Below are 21,310 nucleotides of genomic sequence, written 5' to 3' on the forward strand. Positions count from 1 at the left end.
AGGTTTCAAAAAAACAATTTCCAAAAAATATGTAAAAGAAAAATAAGAGGTTCCTTATAATTTGGGGCCTAGCTTGTTACTTTGCAGTAGCAAACCAGACAGTTCCAAATTTTTTTTTTCCCAGATCGTCTCGTGCTCTTTCTGGTTCAAGGACCTTAGAGTTATGCATACGAAGAAAACCTGTTGATAAAAACAACCACCTATTGTGAGTAATACTAAAAAGGTCTTGTTAAAATTTAGTATTCTGCCTTTAGTGATGTGCATCTATTAGAAATTGCTTGTCAGCATATAGATTTATAAACACAGTATATATTTTACAGTACATTTTGAATTGAGGACTGTCACTGTGTATCCTATGTATGAAAATATATAGGATGTGTACATATGTACACGATTACGGAAAAAAAAAATTCCATTAATATTTACAGGGTGTTTCCTACCCCACTCCGCCAACATCTTGGTACTGAGGCAGCTGGTACAGCAGTCCTGTCCCATGATAACAGTACAAAGCTATACATCCTTAAATACTAATGCGCACTTTTTCATATACTATTTTTTATTGTCTCCTCTCCTATTTCAACATTTTAATATTTTACAAACACACATTTCATTATCGTAGTTTAATAATTAAAACCAGAACTGGTGTCATGCCCAATTAATGTGCCCTGGTAGCATGCCCATTAGTTTTTCCATTAGTGAATTCAACAATACTAATGGGATTACTAGCATGGGATGCTAATTGGGCGTGACATAAGAAACTGGCTTACTTCTTAGCATACCCTTGCTAATGATGAAATTAATGAGCATTTTATTAAATGCTGTCTCATCAAAGTGTACTTAGTTAGCGTTAAAATTGTTACAAACGATGCTGCATTCTAAAGATCAGGTGCCTGAATAAGTGGTTCTTCATATTATGTTTGGCAACAGTCTAGAGCATTAACAGTTTTATACATCAGAAACCACATTTATTTGTAACCAATTCAATCTGGGACCACACAACCATATGTGCTAACCTGTGCTTACTTTCAGGGGGGAAAAAAAAGAAGAAAAAAATATGATGTTCAGGGTTCAGCATGCACTGCATTGGAGGCCTCTGTACAACATTTTATCCAGAACTACTTGAGTGACTCTGTGATCATATTCAAATATCCTGTTGTGAAATGGCTTGTTATGCATTTTGGAAATCACACACAGGGAACCAAATCTGGATTAGTTTGCTGAGCCATACAATAAGTCTTAATTTTTAGTAGCTCTCGGTAATAACTAAATAAATATGAATCTCTGTGGCTCTTCATGCAGAGGATTACACTCATGAAAATATGTAGAAACATCACAGATACAGATCCTCAAAGATACTGTCTAGGTGCCAAAGTCTGAATGTAACTACACTTCTCCCAGTCAAATTCTTTCAGTGCCCAAACTCCTACGACTGAGAAGGTGAACAAGTACTGAACTTTTGCCAATGCCGAGCAGCAAGGTATAGTCAGGATTCATAGCTAGGTATTCTCCATCTTCCTTCTTTTGGGAGTAACAACTCACCCTCAGACTGTGCCTACTACTTCGGCCTCAGCACAAACCACAGGCAACAAGAAAAGGATCGAGTGTTCCTCCTTTTTTCTGTAAAGTTTAGTAAATGGATCCTTTTCTAAAATGCAAAAGCTGGATTCAATTCCCTCCATATTGTGAGAAGAATCCTGATACTCTATCCTCAGAAGACTGTCCTAATCACTAAGGAAAATGGTGCTCCAGATTGGCCTTAAATTTCCACTGTTAGTGATTTCACTTTGTATAAAATATTCAGTGCTTCCCTGGGAGAAAGATAGAACAAATGACCTGTAGCCACTGAAAGATAACTATAAATTTAGCTAGAGTTGATTGTGTAGTTCAGGGGTGGATTTAAAGGCATTATGATGAGAAGGAACTCCACGGACAGCTGAAGGTTTGCAGACACACTGAGTTTGGAGGAAGGTCTATGGAACAATTTGATTATGCAGACAAGACTGAGGAAGACATCTGTTAGTAAAAAAACCTCATGCTTCCTGGACCATGAGTAGAAACCTGCAAAGAATAACAGTAAAACACTAAGGAAGGAAAAACGAGCAGCTAGACAACACAAAAGGGAGACAAAAGAGATCGTCAGACAACAGCTAGACGAATGGTGGTGTACATAAAGTTGAGAGAAGTATGAATGGACAGGAAGAAAAGGATTTGAAATTAACACTAAGAGAAGGAAGAAGTTAGGCTGCTGAAGACTCCCCACTAAGAAGACTTGGCAGGACTATCCCCAGAGCAGATACAACAAAGAGAAAACGCGCTGCTGATCATCAGCAAAGATACGTACCAGAATCCTGAAAGGCACTAAGGGTAAAGATAATGAACCTGCGACAGGACACAGCTGGAAGGGAGCACAGAATATTACACCACACTGCTCTAGATAAAAAGCATCAGAGACACAATTGTCATCAAAATAATTGTTGTGGTTTTTAAGAGAAGAGCACAGAGGCAGGGCCATAAATGCTTATCATATATGCCGCAACCATAATTAGAGAAAACGATACATATAACCTGGTTAAGAATCCACATTATGTCAATAAGAAGTAATTAAAGCATTTGCACACTAATGCAAACTGTGATGCACAAATGAAGGATTAAGAATTGGTGCTAAAGAACATGACACCTGATGCTATAGGATAGGAATAGTAAATAACGGCAAAAAGAAAAAGAAACAAACTGTGTAGAAAACATAGAAACAAAGATAGTAAGGTAGCACAGCATATTAAGGATACAGGAGACTGAAAAATTTTTATAACTGAATTTGCACAGGTAAAAGTTTTAGAAAAAAATACTAAAAGAATTATATTGATGTAGGCCACAGTACCCTACTTCTGCATCTGAGAAGGCACAGGAATCTCTTCCACGTTATTAATGAGAAATTAGAAGACATTAGCTTTCAAGATATATCTATAGTAAATCAAATGTTTAGACCTACACTATTCCTGAATGCTTGGAATGAATTTTTTTTTTTTTTTTTCTACAAACAGTCACTGAACCAGCAATATAGGCTATTTTGGACTTTGTAAGAGGAGGGAACAATATGGAATTGATGGTCATAAAAACCAGCATGAAACAGAGTTGTCTCAAGCTGATTCAAATGAAACACAAAGAGAAACAAAGATATATTCATAAAAAAGTAATTTGTCAAAATTCAAGATAGTAACTATTGAAAATATTGCTGAACTGAGAAGCTCTAGGGACTGAATATGGACAAGACCTGGATTTTTTTTACAGTTAAGAGACAGGGGAGAAAGGGATAAAAAGAAGGAAAAGAAAAGAAAAGCCCCAAACCAGTCACTCTCCCACCTGTCCCCCTTCCTCCCCGTCGCCCAAATACCGTGAATCCAAACAAATACAACACCTTCTAGGGAATGAGTCCAACCTAGCTGACATAAAGCTACTTCAGAAAGTGCAAATCTGCAAGGACGGCTGGGAATATTATTTGAAGCACTAAAATACTAGTTGAAAGATATCCACTCCCATTAAAACAAACAACCAAAAAAATAAAAAATCAAACTATTACACCTAGAAAGATCTTGCAAAGGAAATAAAAATTCCTTTTCAGTTAAGTGAAGGCGTAAGTGTAAAAGAGATAAAAAAGAACTAGTACCTATTAAAATGTGGATGAGGGCAACATTAACAACAATGTTAAGCATGGTCCCAAAAATCGAAGTACACACTGACTCAGTTTGCAGCAAGGAAAAGAAGATAAAGCCTGTGTGTAAATGCAGTGAAAATAATAGAAATTTATATCTTGGGGACAGAAGCAGATTTAACAGTCTCTAGCACGGGGATCGCATACATGCTAGCCTCTGTGTAGCACCATGCCTCCTCTACAGATTCTCCAGAGCTGAGGAGGAGCTTCACTGCTGCACAACGCCTTTGCATGTTCATGGAGCACCAGTGCCTGGACCACGGCAGAGCTCAGGGAGCAAAGGTTAACAGTGGATCGTCAAATCTCTGAATCCCCACCATTTCATACCATTAAGCATTTCTGCAGTAGACACAATGCCAATCACATAATTAGACACTGAAGCATGATGGAAGATAGGCTGATACAGCGACCAGGCCTTCCAGCAACATGGAGGCAGCGGTAACCTCATGGAAAGGATGCACGTATATGGATACATACGATACCACATTCTGCCAGTATCATTAGAAAATCCAGTAATTACTTACAGTTTCTTGTACAATTATGAAATATAAGGGAGTCTGCAATGCTTCTTTATTCCATGAGGAGATCCAATTTTGGGGCGCAGAGAAAAAAGAAAATACCCAACAGGAATGCAAGGAATGTGACCTTATTTTTAATCTTGTGGAATTTATTTGATAATATTTCCTTCATTATTTATGTCTTTGCTATGGTCGTTATTACTAGAAGTGAGAGACTATTTTCATCGCATTAATGGCAACATGCTGATTTCAGTAGGAAAAGACAAAGTCTCAAGATGGAAGGCTTAAAAATAATTGACTGAAAATATATACCCTTATTTGCTAATTCAAAAACTAGTTCTGCCCACCTTTGAAATCTTGGTACTTTAAGCTGTAGTGGTGTTTGGTGGTACTGACAAAAAACCCCAACCCATAAAAATGCAAAAATAAAGTCATGAATTGTAGCAAACATAACAAAAAATGAGCAAAAGTTTAGCTTTTCAGTGTTTCTCTCCCCAAAGTGTCCAGTTACCTAAGGGTTCTGAAGAGCCAGTTAACTTGTATCAATCAAATAATGAAAAAAAAAAGGATAAGCATGTAAAGAAGTACTGAAAGAAATAATATAAGCTATTTTTATAGGATCCTGTCTTTTGTTGTACCTGTGGATCAAAAAGAAAGTAAGGGCGCCCACTCCTCAGTTGAAGTGCAATGTATTCCTCTTGATTCCCAGCTGATGCAGAGAAAAAAATCAAACCATCAGGTTCCTGGGTTCTAAATTTCACTTTAATACCTGGGTAGAAAAAGCAAGCAGATGGTTAATGCCAAAAATGATTCTTATACATTCTAACAGTGTAATTACAAACAAAAAGTTGTTTTAAAAGCAGCGGTAAAATGGCAAACCAAAATCATGGAAGTTTTGTTCACCTAAAACCCCTGTGAGTCACTGCAGGAGAAATTTTACTAAACCAGATTGAATCAGGCTTTGAGAGAAATGTCTGTGATTTCAAAGCCCTTACTCATCTGTAAAAAAAGATATGCTATTGTGACTTACGCTGTTCAGTAACTTCTTTCTTAAAAAAATGTAATTCAAATATTAGCATACTATTGTAGTAGTTGATGTTTTACATGTGGATTTTCACTTGTCCTTTAACATTTCTATTCGTAAAGTAGGAAGGAGGTTCCTGCATGGAAGGATTTCTATGAAGAATAGTGGGGGGTTGGTTCCAAAAGATATATAGATATAGATACACACACACACACATGTATTTACATGTATATTTATATATATTCTTTTATAAAACATATATCTAAGTGCACAAAGAACACCTGAAAAAGAACAAGTTTTAACAAAAATTGGACATATCACAAGGAATAATTGATGAACTAAGCTTAATTAAGAACTTTCCAGATCATTATCAATAGTCCTCCATTTGGCTTCTGATAAAATATTGTCTCAGCACTTGAAATGTCATTCAAATAACAATACAAGAAAAAAACGGGTTTCTACATTACTTTTTACCACAAATAAAATATCAAAACAAGCTAACTAATGAGCTTGTAAATATTGGAATATTGTTGTCCATGGTATAAACTTACTCAGTAACGATCTAAGGATACATTAATGAAACATTTCATAAATTATGTATCCAGTTTTGAGAAGTATAATTATGAATAAACAAGTTTTGGATAACCACCAATCTTTTATGACTATAACACCTTTCTTTTAAGCTATCTCCTGGAACATCATCTTACAGAAACAAATAAGAAAATCGCAAAACCATATGCCAAATTTGGCCCAACTTTTCTAATGTGCAAATCCAGATATTGCAGGCTGAGTCTATGGTGGAGCCATGCCTTTATTGTACTAAATTTTTTGCAAAGGAAAATGAAAAGGCAGCAATAGCAACATCTACCTATACTATACACTTCCGTGACATTTCTGTGTAAAATGCTTTCTACAGAACAGGTTAATTTATTGGGTTTCACACAGCTCCATCAAACTATTCAATCTTTTCACATGCATTGTCACTATCTGATGTCAAGCAGAAAACAGTAAGTGACAAAACTTTTTCTTGTAGACAGCATCCATATTTTAAAAAATTAAAGAATTATAATTCTGATGCATATGGATACTAGGTCATGCTTGTTAAATGCCTATACCCATAAGAAATATCCTTTGACCCCATTTCCTAATCACATACATGTTTTCATGCAAATCACATGATGCACTCACAGATATGAAACATATTTTCTAGGCAATGAAAATCAGTCACGTTATTAAAATACTTGCAAAAAGCAGTTGTACACAAGTAAGGCCCCAGGAAGTAAAAAACTCTATAAATAGTGTCCATATACTTAAGGAAAAGCATAACTTTGCCTAGCTCAGAAATAACCACTACTGCTGTACTTTGAGGTTCCAGGTATTTCCAGCTGCAGTATCTGCTGGAGAGGATGAGAATGATGGCCTCTAATCCCAGCACTGGCGAGCACAGTTAATTTAACAAGCTGCCAGTATTTTTATCAAGCTGCCAAAAGACATTTCTGAAGATCAGAGGATCCCTCCTCACACCTAATTCAGAAGGACAACCACAAACAAAATAATTGAGCTTCTGCAAAACACTACTATTTTACAATGTTGTGTTAGAAAATATAAATTAAATGCCTCATAACGGTAATATTGCAGTAATTCTAAAAGTTTTCAAATGTTATGCAGGAGCTTGCTTTCTTCTTTGGATATTGAAGAGGCTTACAAACCTTAACTCCTGCCTGTAGAGCTGCCATAGCTTCATATAAAGTATTGATGAGTCAGGAACCTTTGTTTTCAGTCATAGCCCATACAGCAAATTCTAAATTAATTTTGTCACCTATTACATAGTTCAGAAAAGGACTCTGCCCCTTTAAGTTCAGGTATCTTTGGAGTTTCTCATAAGATAAGGAAGTCCGTATAAGCTAGTTCTAAATAAGTACTTTCATACCTCAATATTAGTATCTTTTTGTATTTCTAGAAGTGAGTGCAATGGAGAAATCAAATATTAAGCAAACTTCTGCTGCATAGATAATATTTTCACTGGAAGATAAAAACTTGTGAAATTAATATTTTTCACAGGAGCATACTAATTAAAAAAAAAAAATCTGAAAAGATTCCTCAAGTCCAGGTTGGACCTCATGGTCAAACCAAAACATAGCCAGAAATCCCATTCAGACTTGTAACTGCTAGGTGTATGTCATTTTTCTGCCTTATTGACACTGAGCACTGAAAATGGATCTTACTTAACCTGAACACAGAAAGCTTTCCTTTGAAAATCTGAAAAGTTTCACAGAACATGAAAACCACACTGGATCACCAGAAAAACTTTCCTTTTTTTTTTTTTTTGGGAGGGGGAAGGGGTGTGTGTCTATTATTTCAGTATGCATGTCTAAAACCTTAACTTCAATGTTAAATATAACAGATAAATAGAAACATAAATAAAATAGTGACATTACAATTACCTCTGTAATTCGTCATATACAGAAACTGCACCTCAGCCATGCTGCTGAGGCTACTAAATCTTGGATGGAAAATACGACCATCTGTGGGGCATAGTATGAATGTACTTTTAATCAACTGAATCTTGAACTGCAACTGAAGAATTCACCTAACAGGCCTGCTTATGTGACAAAAATGATTGGTCCACAAGGAGCTGCTATCATTTCTGGGGTAAAAAACAACAGGAAATTCTACTACGAATTAAACATTAATGTATGTCATTCAAATAAACCCTTTAATTCCATTTCAAATAATAGCTGCAATTGGAGAAGCTGTCAGAATTCCTTTAATTATAAATAAAGGAATTTCTTCAATTTTTTTAATTGAATTTCTTTAATTATAATGACATTGTACAAAACATAATACAAGCGTTGTATACAGTGAACATAAAAGACAAAAGGAAGAACAGACAGTAATAAAAGGACAAGTAGAATAAATTACCAACATTATTATTAATGTTTTAAAGTATCCCAAAGTGTGTTAGGGCAGACTCTACTCTTCTGTAAGGATCTACATAGCTTCAACTTATCCAGTAGCGGATTGTGATTAGTTTTTTATCGTAGTTTCATAGATGGCACATCCAGGTTAGTAGAGGAATGAGGATGTGAGTGACCAATGCAGGCATTTTAAAGGCATTAAACTGAGCAGCAATATCAGCATGCTACCCTGCGAGTGCACACCATTTTGAGAGTTCCTTTTAGTAACAGGCTGATATTAAAACAAAAAAGATATACTACTACAGAAATGTCAGATGAGTCAGAACCCAGCTTTTTGTCTAATACAGACAATGCATATGAAATAATTCTTATATCCCCTCTTTACCTCCCTCATGTGAGGTTTGCAAGTCTGAGAATTTCAGCAACATTTCAGATTCTAACTCAGATTCACATCTGGATTCAGATTCTTCTGCCACAATTCAACATACAAAAGTATTTAATGGGCAAGAATGTGCTCTTTACAGGCTGACTGTGTTTTTGCTTAAAGCAAGTTTACAGAGCACACGGGATTATTTTGAGTTTAGAGAGCTGGTAGTCATGGGGAAAAAATGAATTAATTAGAGCAGCTCCTAGATTAGCATAACATATACAAACACTTTATAATTATTACAGCAATAAGATTAACTTGACTAACATTAAACATTTTTTCTTGCAAAATAAGAAGTTAAAAATAGGGGGTTTTGACCAAGAAACTTTATTCACCCAAACTAGAGAGGTCTTACTTCCTGTGAAACACCTTTCCAATTTAACTGAATTGAATGTAGTTTAAGAAAAAAAAAAAAGAAAAAAAAAGAAAGGCAGCATTTCAAAATACAACATTCAAAGCACTCAAAAAATGTCTTTTGACTTTTTAAAATTTTGGGGGAGAAGAGTTGAGGGGAGAATGTAGACAGAAGGGCAAGGTAATTGAAGACATCTTTTACAATAACAGCTGAGAGATTTCAGCAAAGTGACCTGCTTAAGACTAATCTCTTTGTCCCATGCACTCAGCTAAAACACCTGTAAAGTACCTTTCTCTACAACTGGATGTTCAGAGTCCAGCTCAACGTAGCCAGCAAATATAAGTTATTAGACTCATTAAATACATAGAAGTTGCTACAGGTCTCAAAAGTCCCATGCCCCTTCACCAAGACCTATATACAACCACATGAACAAATATGTCCAAAAGTGACAAGAACAGCCATATCAATGTATTTCCAACCTGGATGCAGTCAGCAAGAATAGTGTTAGTTTAATTTTCATAAATACATCAAATACCAAACCATATGCATAAGATTAAAAAGTAAGAATTATAATTATATACCCTCGCATATTATGAACATTTTCTTTGTGGACTTAGGAAATCATAAAAGGAAAACAGTGTACATTACGGTTGGAAAAAATAAAAAACCTAAACCAGCCTAATAGCTGCAAAATCACAAAGCATTATTAGAAATGAATTTTGCATAATCTGTGAAGCACAACCGTTTTCAGTGCAATTTCTCCCAGGATTGTACAATTGTACAAACACCATTTGTATTTTCATTCTACTTCTATCTTTATATGAAATGGTGTAAATAATTACATAATTGTACATTCCAATCAAATGAACTGAAAATTGTTGGCAAAGAAAGCGATCTCCTTATGTTTACTAAAGCCCGTATTTGCCCATAATGCCAGCTAAAATGAATAGAAATTGTATATAAAATTTTGACTACAGCATGAGGCTCTCAGCAGTCCCTTCAGGATGACAAATGTTAAGCATTTACTTAACATTAAGACTGTGTACAAATGCTTTTGCCTAATCAAAGTACATTTTCCCACAGAAATTATAAAAGAAAATTTGTTTTTAACTGGGAAGGGGATAGATGGGGAGTAAAACTCTCAGGTACTATACACTTCCATTTAATTAATATTTAGGTGTTATTCTCTCTGTGAGAGCGATTCTGCATGCTACATGCCATTACAATAGCTAAACACATTTTAAAATGTATTTTTAATAAGAAACAAAAATAGATCAGTATTTAAAGCAGTTTCACATAATGGACAATGGAATTAGAGGAAAAGAAGGAGCTCAGTGGACACTTTCCCGGACATACTCATGAAGATCCTCTGCTGAATACAAGGAGTTCTTCACACTGTGTGATGGCCTATAGCTTTCTGGATTTTGTTGAGAGAAGAAGCTGGAAAGTGTTCTTCCCAAATCTGTCCAACATCCTTTGTTGTCTTTGGTACAGGATCAGGCTCCATATTTTACTGTTACTTTTAATGTGTTTGAAAATGTTTTTGAAGTTCATCATCACAAACTTTAAACTGAGTTAGTAATTACATCAATCAAGTAATGCTGTCCAGTTTTAAGTTGCTTTGGTTTTTTAGTAGAAACTTAAAATATATACTTAAAAGTCATATACATATGTACATATACATACGCACACACACACACATATATATGTACACACAAACAGGAAGAAAATTTTTCCCAAACTTTTTCCAAGCTGTAACTGGACTGTCCAATTGCAGGTCAGCAGCTCCTTTTCTTTTGCAACAATAGTAAAACCAAGAGAAGCTGAAAATCCATTGTTTTTAAAATTAGTCTGTACAAACCCCCCATATTTTGGAAGAAGTCTAAGTTTTTTGAATGACACGATTTGAAGACTATTTTTATATACTTTTAATACCTCAAACTGCCAAAAAGCTAAGTCAAACTAAAAAGTTGAACAAACATAAATACATAATACAATGAATGAATGAAAGGGGGAAATATGTAACACTTCTCGTAGAAATCAACTATCAGGCAAAATCCCAAATCCTCTTGATGAGAACTGAGTATTTCTTTTACACTAAAATGACTAATTTGATACCTGTTTTTTCTTATTTTGCTTGCTACCCCATTATACCCACTACTGGTAAAACAAACAGGACATTTTAGCTTTAATCTTCTTACTACATAACCCAAATAACTTCAGTCATGTTTGCATTAATGCTGCATTAATCATGTTGTTGCGTATTAATGAGTTTTCAGGCTATGCTAATTACTGTCATAGATTCTGCAGCAGCCCATTAAATATACAAATTACAGAATTAAAGAGCCAGAGCTCTTCATGATTAATCTTTAAATGGAGAAAAACTAATGATGTCTGTACAAAGTTTCTCTCCACTTTTGGCTGACTGAGCCCAATGAACAATCAATTAGAGGGTTTGAAGAATAAGAATATTGCACATACTAAAAGATTTGTTATGCTGTTATTCTATGCAGAAGACATACATTTATAAGTTTCTATCAAATGGACTTCTGTAACATATTCCAGCCTTTAAGGTCTCCCAAAGTGTTGCACAGGGGTAAAAGCTATAGGATATTCCAATTCATTATTGCATACTCATAGGAAACTGCTGGTACCATATGAATATAGTAAATCAATCTTCTCCTTTTAGCAAGGACACAAGTCCTGCTACTCCCTAGTAAGAAAGATTTACAGCAAACCTTGGTGAAAAGAAAGCTAAGATAAGTTTAAAGTCATTTGATAAGATTTGATGTATTAGTAGCACTTTATCCCCTCACTTACACAGGGATGCTTTTTCAGGAATAGTGTAATACCTAGTGGTTAAATCAAGAGATTCAAAATTAGGAGACCTTGAGTCTGTATTCAGCCAATGACTGAGGTATGTCACCCCAGAGCCATCATTTAAATCCCCTGCCTCCATATTCCTTCCTGAAGAATGGTGGCCAGTATCACTCGTGTAAGGTTCTGTAATGTCTGGAAAATTCATCAATGTTTTGTTCTCCATAGCCTGAAATATATATAAAATCAGCAAAATGCCCACATGTATTCAGAAAAATTGCCTAGACACTAGGCATTTACTGACATTTGAGAAACACTAATATAACCAAAAAAGGGTATTAGTCTAACCTTTTCCAAATACTGCATATTATGCAGAACATCACAAGACTTCCCTAAAGAGCAGATTCTCAGTCCATATCAATACTACTCTGCGTGTCAATAGCTGGAGTTTAGTATTAACAGGGCCATTCCAGACCTGTCCAATCAGTTCTTTATACCATGGAAAAAATAAATAAACCATACTTTATACATTAAAGATTTTATATTTATACAAAGTAGTTTTTTAAAGATTGATCATGGCATGAAAATACTCTCATATGAAGATAAAGTGAAAAAGACTGGATTGCTGCACATAGTGCACAAGGAAGAAGACATAATACAAGCATATGAGATTGTCTAGGAAAGGCAGATAGGGAGCAGAGAAGCTTTCCAACACATGCTCAACACACAAACAAGACGGCAATCAAGGACAGTAAAAGGGAAGAAGTTCAAAGCAAAGATGTACCTTATCACAGGCACTGTACAACTTCCCAGTGAAAAGAAAAAGATCATTACAACAATCTGCACAATATTGGCACAAGAAGTATCTGAGAGTTTAGCAAGACCCAAAAGGAACTGGACAGTCTGACTACCTAGATTTATCTAAATAAATAAACGAAGACCACAGAAAAACATATATGAGAGATCAGGGTGAAACCTGATATGGAGGTGCAGATGATACCATTATCTGTTAGCATTCCGCTGCCATTAGAGACAACATCCGGTTGTTTACACAGAGGTTTTAAGCAATACAGTCATTAAAGAAACTAGCGTCCCGACTCAAATTCATTTATTAAGCAAGCCTAGGAACACAATTCATAATTGTCTTCCGCTTGTGTACATTGGGACAGTATAGAACAAGCATACATCCAACCAGCATTATTTTTTCAGAGCACAGCTACCAGAGTAGAAATAATAACTGTAATCATGAAACTCTAGGAGCCAAGTCCTGCTTGGGGTAAGGATCAGCTGCAAGTTTGTTTCTGTGCGCTCTTAATATTGAAGTGAAATATGAACAAAGAGGAAGCATCAGCCCAATATTCAGCTAATGTTTTCTTTGCTGTTATTGTTCAACTTGAAAAAAATTTGAGAAAATTTTACTCAAATGTGCCTCTGTCAAATAATACCGGTAATCTTTATTTTTATTTATTTATTTTCACATAGGCTGGAAAGAAGTTCAACAGGCTCTGATTTTGTTAGAAAAGGAAGAAAATAGTTTCTAGGAATAAGAATCCTTTCTGAGCAATTTCATGAATTCACACTATGATATTTAAAGTATGGAAATAGAGGCAAGCATTCATCTTCATTTCAGGATAAATTCTTTAGAGAAAGAACTGTTTTCTGTTACCCGTATGTGAATTAGCGCATAAAAAAGGTCATCTTATGCAACAAGGGTAAGGTGGGAGAGGCTTCTAGGTGTTAATGCAATGCAAATCATAATTAATAGAAATATGATGACAAGAAGAATCACTTCAAAGATTTACAACAGTGCAATCTATAAAAGGTCAACATCACAGAGAAATCAGAAATGAGCTGGAGGTCAGTAGCTGTAAATAGCACTTCAATTATGAGCCGTTAGTTAGTATTTCCAGCAGTAGTACAAATGTAACACTGCACACAGAGTAATTTAACTGATCAAGGGAGAAGAGTATGACTAGAACTGAGTAAAATGCAAATACATCAAAATGAAAGTCAGTGTAATGATCTGAAACACAGCAAATTTAGTCAACAGTGCGCTAGCCAAGGCACAATCCCATCACACAGCATCACAGAAGCTGGAAGCACACTAAGGTGGAAATCCTGCAGCAAGTGAAGAAGATTCTTGATTAGGCAACGTACATACGGACCAGAAGCATAACTACAATAAGCTAATGAGCATCTTGAGGAATACTACTGGACAAAAATGGAAATGTAACAAGGAGGAAGACAAAACCTTTTAGAAGGAAATATAACACCACAGAGCAAACACTCAGCAAAAAGCATAGTTTCAAGTTACAAACTCAGCAACAAAAGCCACTCATGGTAGAACTGCAAAAAAGCTAACAACATACCCAAGTTAATGCCGAGTTTTAAGGCAGACCAATAAACTGCAACATATAATATGCAATATATAATGCAATATATAATGTTTCCATCTAGTAATATTTGTGACATTATTTCCCCTGACTATGATTGACATAATGGCCTTTTCCAGACGAAGCCTAAAACTGGTTTTGTTTGCAAGAACTAAGCTCACAAGAGGATTTCAATGGAATGATCAGGTGCAAGTTTTATATATAGATAGCAAACTCACTTTTCTCACGTTTACAGGAGAGCGTGCTAGATATAGCATGACATACCTGCTGACAGTGAACAATAATTTCCTCAACCTCCACCAGTTTAGGTGGTTGTAAAGGTTCACTCATTGCCTTCTAAGATATTTGCCACCTAACGGAACTGTGCCTTGAAAGTGCAGCAGGTCCTGCTTTGAAAGAGTTAATAATATTCCATTACACTTTGTTCTCTTATCCATGTGCCTCTGTACCTAGGAACTGCACACTCTGTAAATTAAGTGCTTTATGGGGTTTGGCATGAAATGTTCACTGAAAACATATCCAAACACTTTGTAGCACTTACACAGAATATTTTACTTAGAATATGATCCACAGCTACCGAAACACTGGCTTCAACACCTCAAGTTCAGTTTCAGTGAAAGCATCACCCTTACAGATCAGGACAGAATGGAAATAGAAGAGTTCAACCTCTCTTGCACTGGACATGTAGGCTTAGCTGTAATCCTGAAAGACGGCCTTGGCCCTGCTGCCTTTAAATGACCATGTGATTAGAGGCATGAAAGTCAACAGGATAAAGCTAACATGCTGGGTCTGTTACTGTAAAAGTAAACTACTACGCCCAGTCTACAATATGCAGAAAACAGAGGCAAGTCTGCATAGGAAGCTAAGAAATCTTGCGATTTTCTCTTAGAAATTACTTTAGCATGTGTATGACCCCTCTTTACTCTCACTAGTATTTCCAAATACACAGAAGGAAGAATTTATCATGCATACAGCAGTCACAGTCCCTGGACTGCTTTTGAAAACAGAGCTGGGGAGGGAGGGGAGAACCACCTGTAGCAGTTGGTCAGCATCAGCTGCTGTTATTTCCTTTTCCTTTCATGATGCGTCCCCCTAAGTATATGGCCCAATAATCAAACGGGATTTCATGCTATTTATCACACGTTAAGGCTACATTCACCAAATTCACCAACCTTCTCTGCTCTGGCCAGCTTCTGTAAAGAATGTGCCACAGAAAACATGACCCAGTGCAGTAAGCCAGCTGTGGAGGTTTTATCATCAATTTGTAGTCTGGCTTATTCCCAAGAATCAAACCCCTGCACTCCCTGTAAGAGTTAAGCACATACAGAAGCATAAACCAAAACTAGCATGGTAATGAAATAGCATTTATCTATGAGCCGAATAATCACACACTATGAAAAACTTTCAGAGTGATAAATACAACTCGAACCCTCCCCCTCCTCTGCTTTTTAGGAAAGCAATACAGTGGTATGTGGTGGACACGGAAAAACTCCAGTACTACATCCATTAATACAACTAATGTGATAAATACAACTCACAGGGGACAGATATGGCCAGATATTATGCTAAATCCTGTGTGCAGTCACCTACCTGGGCAACCGGGATGGTACATAATAATGTTGGCAGTAGAGGAACACAGAGGTAACGTCTTCTCCTACCCAGGTGGCCTAGCTGCTCCTCAGCTGAGGATTTGAGCTGAGATTTTTCACTATGTGTCAGGATGCAAATGAAAAAGTAATAAGACAACTGACACACAAAGCAGCACCAGCAGTGATACCTGTTGGTGTTTCAGTGTGTTTCCATGTATGGTAAGGCGTTCATGATTTTCTAATGACTCTAAGCAATACTTGGCGGAAACTAAGTATATCTCTCAATTCTGAATTACATCCGTTGGTACAATCAGTAGAAAAGGCGATCCAGAAATAAGCATGAATAGAGACATTTCAATGGTATGAATAGCCATGTAACTCAAGCTGTAAGGGCTTAAATAAAGGGCACAATTTACACAAAGGTTCAACTTGAGGCAAATGAGAAAGTGAGGAATACAGAAAACCATAAAGACAGGAAATTGATATAGCACGTAACATTTACTAAATACTATCATAATTCTGTTTGCCCAATGTAAGTTAAATTGCAACACTAAACAAGGAATAAATTAAACTGCCAAGGCACAAGGATTAAAACAATAACTTGCATAAAATTTCCCTTTGGTGCCTTCTATGTATGTGTAGTTGATCCTGTCTTACACTTGGACTGTAAATTCTTTAGGGCAGATGCTGTCAACTTTTTGTTCCTAATACGAGATACATGTAAAGATTTAAAATTCAACCAATTTTATGAATCTAAATAAAAAGAGATAAGGACAATACTGAAAATACTTTCCTTAACAATTTCTTTCACATAGCATGATGTCATTTAGCCTCCATATATTGTGATATTTTCAGGCAGTTATTGATTGATCCTATGTCATCTTTTCAGAATTTTAATTCCTTATGGGATTCTTGCATGAAAGACCACTTTGCTGTAGCCTGCCTTTGTGTTGATTTTATCATTATTGCTTAAAACATGAGTGATTACAGAATACATGACTAATTCTGAATGATGGTAATAAGGAAAATTCTTCTGCAAAATTCACTGATAATTTTTTCTTTCTTCCTCTCCCTTTCTCTCAAAGTATGAGACTTTCTGCAACACAGGAGATCATGATTGATTACAATATTGTAATAGATTCAATCAAAAAATGAGTGATTGGACTTACAACATTACTAAGAAGTATGAGACTCTATATTCTTTTGTTTCCAGTGTGACCATTTTTGTACCTTTACCACTTGTAGTGCCTCACAAAAAGACACCCATATTCAAAACAAAACCAAAAAAAAAAGCAACAATCCTTGCCCATGTGCTGTAATAATGGCTCCAAGTCACCTTTTTTTCCCTGTCTCCTGTGTTGCCTGAGGATTCAAATGACAGCCAGCTTATTTAACTCCCACTGATTATTTTAAAGTTTTGCTTGCAATGCTAGGGCAGGGTAAGGGAAAGAGGAAAAAATTACTCACCTGATCCTTAACAATGCACAAACCTTATTTATAGATGCCCTTAAAAACACTAAATGAAAAAGCCTCTACAAAATATTCAATCTAAACTGTGTTTTGCTACTAAAAGGGTGAACTGTGTAATTGTAGCAGCAAGGCATGTCTAGCATAAAATGGCATAGCCTTAGAGGAAAGCTGGCCAACAGCTCTTGAACAGGATTTGGCTCTCAGCTATGTCGGTGCAGGAATGCTGCCGCTGCATCAAGCTGCTGACAGCAGGGCTTCCAGGCGCAGGGACTGCCCGTTAATCCGGATCCCAAACTGCTGTAGAAAGGAAGTATTGGACTATCAAGGCTGACTCCAGAGTACTCTGAAATCTCATACCCAGCTCAGCCCTGTCGCATAGTAAGGGCTCTGGGGAGGGACTGCTTGTGAACTATTAACATATTTCCTCCCATAACATGCAGTAGGCATGCTGAGGCTCTGAAGTGTAGGAAGATTTCAGCCAGTGGCTTATAAAGCCAGGAGAACCGGGCATTTCTGTCTTAAAGCAACCTTGAGCACTGGCCATTTCTCCGGCTGGCTGCAGTTGGCGGGCACTTTGCAATTCCGCAGGAGTACTGCGTTGCCCTGATTTCCACCTCTGACATTTCCCTGGCCCTTTCCTGCCTATGTGAAAGGCAGAAGGTCTGGCATAAAACCAATTATGCAGTCTTTGCTTCACCCAGGATTCCCATTCAGCTTGTTTTCCCCCCTTAGCGCATGCAGCTCAGTAGCATAACCAAGTTGACACAGGAATATCCTAATTTTTTGAAAATTAGTGATGCTAATGTGACAATCTAACATGGGTTTGGAATAAGTAGCTCAAACTGGCATATTTCGATCACTGTATTGGAACAATTTGGGAGTGAAAAATATAAAAGACAGAAGAAAGATTAAAGAATCCTAAAGGAGGAAAATAAATGGGAGAAACACCTGAATTTGAAAGCTAGAGTGCAGAGGCAGTGTCTTTATAATACATTTCATCTTTTAGAAATACTGAACGAAACCTCCAAAACCTAATAATTAAATGTGCAAATTGTTTGTGAAGGAGCTCACTCTGAATAGTGCCCAAACTTTCATGGTAGGGATGACTTTCATCCCAAGATAAAACTCTCTCTTTTCCTTCTACAATGCAGTAAGTCTTCCCAAGGGTAGACATTCTCAAAAACACTTATCCCTCACCCCCTCCTTGAATCTTCCCAACAAGGTTTTGCTCTAGTTCCACAACTCACTTAATAATTTGTTTCTGACTCAAAAGATATTACCTGGGATAGTTGTACCTGCCAGTCTAGCCTTCGTTTTGTTCATCCAATTATGAAGGTTGATGGGAACAAAGACTGTAATTTGTGTAAATAGATTCCCCCTCCTCCCTCCCTGCCTCTGCAGCAAGTCACTGAACGACTTGAAAATGCATAAAATAAAATCCCCCAAGGGCTAAAACTCCACTACACCAAAATTCCCACTATTTACTACAGAAGAAAGTGAATTCATTCTGTTAGTGGTGGCACCTCTGCTGGCAAAGTTTCATTTTTAGTAAATCAAGAAACTTTGGAAGTAAACCAGAATAAAAGAGCACTATGAATTATCAAGCCTGAAAAAACGGTCTATATAAAAATGTGACACTATCTGCTATTTTACCAATTTTTTTCTTTACTAAGGAGAAAATATGAAGACACACTCCATTCTAAGCATCAGTTGTTATAACTCTAACTACCCTAGAATAACAACACTAATCCCAATTTATGTCCATGTAAGCATGGTCAGAACAAAGAATTTTAAACAGACAGGCTTAGATACAAAGTATTAGGTCAAATTTGGATTATTTCCTCTTTTTTTCTTCTTTTTTTTTTTCCCTCCCTGAAGTAGATAGTGTGTTCCTTTCTGAACTCCCCAAGAATATAATTCTATACCGCACCGAGGAGTGCCATCAGTATAAGTAACAATGACTCTCTGAATTAAAGAATAGAACAGCAATATATTTCTGTAGTTCCCCCCCACCTTGCTTAGTATAAGGAAATATTTTATGCTACAACGTTGCATGGATTTTATAGGACAGCAGAGAAAGACATCTTAAAAAATATTCAGAAAGCAGAAGGCACGATCCCCAAAAGCCTGTTTTTCCCACAATTAAAACAAAGTAAAGCCTGTTTTTCCAACAAATAAAACAAAGTACTCCATAAGAATATGACCAAAAAAGAAAAATCTTTTCTGCAATAACTATAGTAAGGACAATACCATTTGCAGAAAGCACTGAAAGAATTTTGAAGTAGACTTGTAGACCACTAAAGGAAAAGTGGAGCTGTACAGCAGAAATTTTAGAAATCTTGAATTATTGCAGCCAAAATATTTTCAGGGAATAGCCTTGTTTTATAATCTAAATAGTAATCAGAACCACAGAGAGCAAATAATCACTTCTTAACAAGATAAAGATAGGACTTTAGCAGCAGCTCAGGTAACAAGTTAGTTTAATAAATAAGATAGTGCAAAACTATAGAGTGCTTTATAAGTAATGATTAATGTTTAAAATCAATGCTCTTGCAAATTGGAGCCAATGCAAAGGGGCTAGCAGCAGGGTAAGATGATCCGGTTGATGTATTTTGGATCTGCTGAAATAAATCCATTTATAGGAGCAATTGCAGGATGACTAAGTTAATAGAGCACTGCAACAGTCAGGCCTGGCTAAGGGAACGCCTCCTCCTACTGTCAATATTTCAAACTGATAAAGAGCTGACCAAGTGCAATCAGTACTGTGATGAATAAAAGAAAGCTTGGGACCATTAACATTAATGGGACTTGTATGGCTAAATGCTTGTATATTGTACTGAAAATTTACCCAATGGACCAAGAGATATTTTTTTTGCTTGTGCTTCCCCTTTTCCCTGCACACTGTGTATGATCAGTTTAAAAATATTTGCAACGTAATATAAACGTCTAAAATAACTTCATATGATTAATATCCCATGAGTGTCTGGAAAAAAAAAAAAAAAGACAAAGAAAAAAGAATTACAGAGCTCACTCTGGCTACCTGGAAGACTTGAGAAAATAAAAATGCCAGTTTTATAAACACAGATAAAAATGGCTGATCTAATATCTTCAGGCAGAGTGCCTTAGCCTTGGGGCACAATGACAAAGACTCTAGAACCTGCCAGCTACAATGTGTACTAGGGAATGGTTAATAAACTGGTACTCTATGAGAGTTGGATGAACTTTTGTGGGAAGACAGAAATTCAGATCAGCAAGTATACTCCTAAGAGCATATATATCCAGGATATGACCTGGTTCAATAGTTTTAATTTGAAATGTGGCAACATGTTTTTCTTATCATCAATATTAAATACCCATCATATACCCAGCACTGTACCAAAATCAGAAGATGTCACGGCTTTTATCTCAGCCCCCTCCTGCAATCTATCAAACACCACATGGTACAATGGGGGGGCAAGGGGTCGGGTTTAAGGTTGTTCAGGAGAACATGTTGTTTTATATCGGTATATATTTATAGCATAATTGGGTGAAATTAATTAATATTTTGCTGATATAGTTATTTAATACAAAAAAATTTAAGAAATAATCAGATGCAAGATTTACAGCCGTATGAAACACCAGTGTGAAGTTACTGCTATAAGGAAAATATTTAAAGCTTTTATATATTGTCTTTTAGCTTAAGCAGAGTACTCCCAAAGAAGGTGGAATAGTATAGAGCGACGTTGAGCAGGACAAAAAATTCTCCTGATTGGGAAAGAGACCCCTGTCTGGCAGGTTCCCCAGACAGAGAGGGGAAAAAAAAACCTTAGTAGCAGCAAAAAGACAAGTAAATGTCCTTTATGACTTCAAGGCTTACCATAGTTTCAAAGAATTTAACTTTTTTTCCCCCCCAAAGAGGAGAAAAATATATAATTTTACCCAATATAAGATTACCTGTGCCAGTGTTGAGACATTTTTTATTTATTTATTTCTTAGCCATGGGAGCAGACAGGGATTCTATTTACATTATTTTAAAATCAAATGCTATATTGGAATACACTCCTGCTATAGGCATCTAGAGATAAAAAGATTCACCCATGCGTATATCTGT

General features: G+C 36.2%; 1 protein-coding gene across 1 annotated transcript in view; it reads right to left on the reverse strand.

The window, feature by feature from the left end:
* The window catches only part of USH2A (usherin), a 391,818-nt gene that overhangs the window by 246,919 nt on the left and 123,589 nt on the right, over positions 1 to 21,310 (reverse strand). The window contains exon 21 of the mRNA XM_072858355.1: positions 4,866 to 4,996. Coding sequence (XP_072714456.1) covers positions 4,866 to 4,996 — 131 coding nt within the window. The remainder of the gene's footprint in view (positions 1 to 4,865; positions 4,997 to 21,310) is intronic.

Source organism: Ciconia boyciana, chromosome 3 (assembly GCF_034638445.1).
Source record: "Ciconia boyciana chromosome 3, ASM3463844v1, whole genome shotgun sequence".
NCBI lineage: Eukaryota > Metazoa > Chordata > Aves > Ciconiiformes > Ciconiidae > Ciconia > Ciconia boyciana.